Source organism: Seriola lalandi, unplaced genomic scaffold (genome assembly GCF_002814215.2).
Source record: "Seriola lalandi dorsalis isolate HSWRI2012SDOR001 ecotype SW California unplaced genomic scaffold, Sedor1 jcf7180002003760, whole genome shotgun sequence".
Taxonomy (NCBI): domain Eukaryota; kingdom Metazoa; phylum Chordata; class Actinopteri; order Carangiformes; family Carangidae; genus Seriola; species Seriola lalandi.
Genome location: NW_019474415.1, coordinates 1 through 6,104, shown reverse-complemented (window position 1 = coordinate 6,104; position 6,104 = coordinate 1). Strand labels below are relative to the sequence as shown.

Here is a 6,104-nt window from a genome sequence, read left to right as displayed (position 1 = left end):
ACTTGAAGGTCAGATGGCTCTCGACTGACCTTCAATACATTCCTCCCAAAAGGGCAAAGTGATTCCCTACCCCCCCTTACCCACCCCAGCCCCTCCAATCCTACACTCCCCAAGTACACCTCACACCCAACCCTCAGGCATCATACCCACACAGTCACTGTGTAACACTAGTCAGACCTGTCTCCCCATGCTTTATCACAGGACCTAACACGAGATAACACAATTTAAAACTTAAGGTCAACCGAATTCTTCCACCAAATGTATCTGTCAGGGGGAACTGCAGCCTGTATGACAGTAACAGTAATGAACCAAAGACGTCATTTCTTATCCATCACTGGGCTGCTGCACAGGCAAGAGGAAATCAAACATCAAACCGTTTTATGAATCAATCTAACTCCCAGAGGAATAATAAAGAAATGAACTAGGCCTAACGAAAATACTGAAAACACGTCCCTCTGGCTCCTGTGTATAATGCTGAAAAAATGAACCCCTGACTTAATACGTGCTGTTGTACTCAAGCATTCCCTTTATGTTATTGCTACACTGTCTGGTGTTTGCAAACCACTGCACAGGAATCAGCAACTTTTACGGAATAAGACAAGTAGGAAGTATATGACACACTGTTATGTCAACATCATATTAGTGCCACAATGGTGTTATCATGACTGGGCTTGTCTTTGTGTCTTCAAAATGGCTGACTAACAACAGAAAAATACTTAGCACTGCCTCCCCAACAAGAACATACAGAACATTAAAATTCCACTCACAATACTTTGTTTATCTTCTTCCGAGAACTTTTATGCTTTTTTCCCCTTCATGGACATGGAGCATCAAACAACAGCTGACAGGTCATGCACTGTTTGGGCCACAGCTAATCATGGCTGACATCCCGTATTTACAGCAGGGAAGCCAAGTAGTTTTTATGATTAGCTTCCCCTAAATACTGCAGGGGGGACCATGTGATCGAAGTGGGGGAAAGGTACTTACCATGTAATCTAAACATAATAATGTTGACCTTTACAAGTCACACACCAAGTAAGATGGCTGTGTCCCAAATAACTACTCCACTGCTGCTATTTATAGCGGCCTCACAAAGCCTGAACGGCACAAATACAAAAACAATAGCTCTAAGGTCCACGGTAAAAAAAAATCTTGCTCATGAATATTCCTGCGTTTCTAAGGTTTAATTTACAAGTGTATGAACAAATGCAGTCTGATGAATTTTCCATTGTTCCATTGCAAGGCTGCACTGCCTGCTCATGAGTCAATGTGAAGTAAAACTGTGGCCACTATTTACAGGAAGCATTTTACTCAACCTTCATAAACACACACACACACACACACACACACACACACACACAGCCTTTCTCAAGAAAAGTGTCACAACTCATCCATGTCATACAACCATCCATTACCCCACTGCTGCTTACATAAAGCTCCCTGGCCTCACACTGACAGGAAGCAGGCAAGCTACGTGCTACAGCCACATTTATAGGACATGATGTTGATCTGTAGCAGTGACACAGAGTCAAATATATCCCTTTATAGCGCATGAGAGGCCTCTTTACTGTTGCATCAATGAAAAATACTCCCCCAGGTTGATCTGTACGTCATTATCGAGGCTCCATTTTATTGACAAGACAGTCAGTGTCAGACTTTGTTTTAATCCCTGAAAGGAAACAGCAAAAGACAGACAATATTAAGACAACACAGTTAATATTGAGTGTTCTAGTTTCACAGTCTGTCCACAGTTGGTTTGTCTGTCTGTGTGTGTGGTCTGCACAAGTGCATAGTTACAAATGATACCTCAAACAGGCAACCCAGCATTCAAATACACAAAATATTATCTCTACAAATACTTGATGACACTTGATGTCTGCAGCCAGGCTCTAAAAATTACATACATACATAAAACAATTGCAAACAGATGGACCTGCAGTGAGCAGAGCTGTTGATTTCCACCTCAGGCAGGCAGCACGGGCGATATCATGTCTTGATATGTCCTATAAATGTTCACTTTTGATGTTGCTGTTGTTCCTATGTTGTCCCTTTATTTCAGAGAACATGCCCTCCACATCCAGTTTCTCAAGAGTCCCAAGCAGCTCTCTAAATGATCTCTTTTTCCTCCTCTCCTCTTCTGAGCTGCTTTTCTCCACCGTTGGCTGTTGTGTTTGGATTTTCCACCGATGGTCGTGTGTGTCTCACTGACTCTGACAGACGGTGGACCCGCTCTTGGCCCCAGCAGCAGCCTTCTTACGCCTCTTGTTGAGCAGGGGGTTGCTCGAAGTGTCGAGATCCTTGATCTTCACCTGGTCGTAGTCCACACGCATAGTTGCTAAAGCGCTGGTCAACTCTTCCTGTGAGAGAAAAGGCAGAGGATCAGATGTGGCAAAGTGTGTTAGTTCAGTGAAGACTACTCCTATAAGTACTCATTTGTTGAATCCTATTCTTACCCATAAGAGTTTCTAAATGATTGACATTGCTACTTTTACCCCCTTTTCTACATCCAAGAAATGTATCAGCAGCAGCTCATTTTGGGACATATGCTTATTTGCTTTCTTAACAAGAATTAGATGAGAAGATCGTTAGCACTCTCATGTATAGACGAGTGGTATGTAGCTACAGCCAACAGCCGACTAGCAGAGCTTAGCAGAAAGCCTAGAAACAGCTTGGATCTGTAAAAGGTAACAAGATTCACCTGCCATCATCTGTAAAGCTCAATAATTAAGATCTTATGTATCATTTTTGCCAGGTAACCAGCAGAGACTCCAGGAAGTTACTGCTCCTGGACAAGAAATAGTCCAGCACATAACTGTTTTTACACTTTGGTTTTTGTAGGGATTAAAAAAAACAAGATGAGATATATAATGTGTTAATTAGTCAGCTGAAGATGTGTGGGTAAGTAGATTTTGTTACCTTTGGACAGAACCAGGCTAGTTATTTCTAGTCTTTATGCTAAGCTAACCAACTCCTGTTTTAGCCTTGTATTTAATATACAACCTCTCAACTCTTGGTAAGAAAGCGTGTTTCCCAAAATGTATCTAAACCATTTGAAGTGCAAAGAAAAATAAACAATGGTGACCAGGGCAGAGAAAAACCTGTCTGGGAACAAGTTTTATGAACTCAGAGAAAAAGGTCAGGTCATCACAGGCCTGGGCCTAAAGCCAAAACAGGCTTCAGACCATGAGAACTCCACTGAAATGCCAGAAGACAGGTCTGCAGCTGCTACAGCCCTGAAAACGTGAACTTTCAATCCCCCCGTCCCTTAGTGTTCATGACTGGAGGTCATTTGTCAGTCATGATGTATGTAGAAAGAATGTAACATCTTGTTTTTTGTGCTTTTTGAGAAGTGATTGTTCAGGAGTGCAATCTGTTAAAATTTACGCAACATTGCATTGTCCATTGCAGAAGTGAACTGTGGTGTATTATGTGCATATCATTTTCAACGAGAAGGTTCTTTTCATACATTATCACTGCAGACTCGCTCATTCAGCTGTTGTGAGGGAACGTGCTACTCATGATTTGTGCTCTCATTTACCACCACTAAAAAAATATATGATTGCCCAACTGAGACATTTTGAGGAGGTAACCCCACAGTGACTTGACGTGAGCAAACAGCTTCTTGCTCTTTAAGCACATTTCTTTGTGTAAATTAGCGAAAGAGTCGAGAAGAGGCAGCTGAGCTCCTTTGTGCTCAAGTGTGTGTATATGAAATGTTAAAATGTGTGTGTGTGTGTGTGTTTTTTAAAAGTTAAACTGAAAGAACAGATGAGACAGGCTTCCCCCTGGTGGCCATCAGGGAATCATCATGATGGTGATACACAAAAAAGTTTTTAATTAGTTTCATTCACTCAATGATATGAAGTTTTTATATTGATAATTTTCCTCAGCTGACTTCCATGTGGTAATTATTGTAATTATAAAATCTCTAGTCATTAAAGTACGACTTGGACTGAAAAAAAGACAGTTGTGTATGTCATCTGTGGCTCTGTAAATGCCACCATGACATAAATGACACCATAGTGATGTCATCAAGGTCAATGGATATATTTAAACAGAAAGCATTATAAACTATGAGAGTGGAACTTAAAAGATAGCGTCTAAAGAACAACGCTGTGTTGCATTATGGGAACTGTATTTTTGTAGCGTGCCCCATACTGGAGACTAAATGTCAGGGTTATTTGCCCCTCTGCTGCTTCGATTTTCATTGCTCAGTTTCTTTGATCTGTCTCTCGCGAGGCCTTAAACATAAAGGAAAATGCAAATTACGTGCTAAGTTACTGGAGTACTGCTGTACCACCAGCCAAACTAAAGCACAACCTAAAGCCCAACAGCAACAGGTTGTAATGCCAACATGCGGCCAGAGGGGGTCAGTGTTATTCTGCTGCTGACCTTCAAATCCTCCCACATCTCTCTGTCTTCAGTCAGGACCCGGGTTGTGTGGAGCGGAGTGGAGGGAACCACCATGGACTGCTGCAGAGTGCAAACACACATGCAGATGAAGATATGAGCAAACATGCACAGACAAACAGGAAGTAGGAAGTACGTAACGTTTATCTGTACTTGACACACAGATACACAGATACTTACATTGATCCAGGGGTGATTCATAAACTGAGTGATGGTCATTCTCTCATTAGGGTCTGTCTTCAGGAGCTGGTGGATCAGATCTTTTGCTAGAAGAGTAAAGGGAATGCAAAGATCATTAGATTATTAGTAGCACGACACACACACATGCTCCTGGTCTCAGGGACAGGATGGCCTACTTACACAGCAAGAGCGAGAGTGAGGAGTGAGATCGAGTGAAAAAATAGAATTATGACTGTGTGTGCACTGTTGTTGTCACTGGTTAGGAGGAGGACACCAGGTGGCTGTTGTCTCTGAGTTATCTTTAAGATGTGTGTAAGAGGAGTGTGGGCACGCTCATTTGTTATAGTCTGTGAAAGGGTAAAACTTGTTGAGTTGATGAGTCCATAGGAGACCATAGTTCACCTAAACAGACTGAGTACAGTCTCTGTGTTTACAGACTCAGGTAAGAACAAAAGCTTGAAGGTTGCAGCACCAAGATGTAAACTGAGGCTATTTAAAAGCACACTGCAGTCTTCCCCCACATGATGCCATAGTTTTTACCAGCTGCAGCTGATCACGCACTGAGGTTTTCTATATGAGAACGTCTTGACTAGGCCACCCAGTAAACCTGAGGAGTTTTAGAGCAGTACTCATATATTTACTCACTCACTCTGTCCACAATGAAAAATGTCAAGCGGAAAATGTCACCATCCTTCTCTTGCTGTGCATTGTCACCATCATGTGGTAAAGAGCTGGACAGATAGACTGACAGCCTACAGTACTTTGACTGTCAGCTTGGTTACTTTACTTCCTCTCAGCAGGAAACTTTTTGTATTTTAAACTCTGACTCAGATACTGGAATTTGTGTTGAATGAGGCTGATCACAAAATGTTTTGTCATTGATATAGCTTTACGTTTGTGTTGTTAGACTGCTGCATGGCTGAGAAGAAATTAATGATTTGATAGCTATGGGATTTTAAACCTTTCATAAATGTGTAGGTAAATTTCAATTTATAAATTTGTCAACTCTGCAGAATATTCTTTAAATCCTACATTTTCAGAGCTTTGAAATTGATAGAAAAAATTAAAATGTCTAAATATTACTATGGACAAGTCCTGTGTGTGTGTGTGTGTGTGTGTGTGTGTTTCTTGGGGGATTCACCTTCCTGGGACACCTCAGCCCACTCTGGGTTGGGGAACTCGTACTGGCCCATCCTGATCCTCCTCTTCATCCCCGGTGAAATGGCCTGGCCCGTGTTGGAGTAAAATGGAGGAAAGCCACACAAGCTACAGGGACAAAAATGGTGGGTCAGACAGAGCAACTTTAAAATCTTATATAAGTCGTGACATTAATGTGTTCCCATCCAGCTACACACAGTACTCACAGGATGTACATGATGACGCCCAGAGACCACATGTCACATGACTTGTCATATTTCTCCGGACCCAAAACCTCAGGAGCTTATCAATGGTGATACACACACACACACACACACACACACACACACACACACACACACACACACACACACACA

At 42.0% G+C, this 6,104-nt stretch overlaps 1 protein-coding gene across 1 annotated transcript; it reads right to left on the bottom strand.

The window, feature by feature from the left end:
- Positions 1-1,598: 1,598 nt before the first annotated feature.
- Positions 1,599-6,098, bottom strand: LOC111667858 (MAP kinase-activated protein kinase 3-like). The gene is made up of 5 exons (XM_023423712.2): positions 5,955-6,098; positions 5,732-5,856; positions 4,591-4,676; positions 4,393-4,473; positions 1,599-2,357 (listed from the first exon to the last, which is right to left on the bottom strand). Exons 1-5 carry the CDS (start codon positions 5,984-5,986, stop codon positions 2,202-2,204), a joined length of 480 nt encoding a protein of 159 aa, XP_023279480.2. The 5' UTR covers positions 5,987-6,098; the 3' UTR covers positions 1,599-2,201.
- Positions 6,099-6,104: the final 6 nt, after the last annotated feature.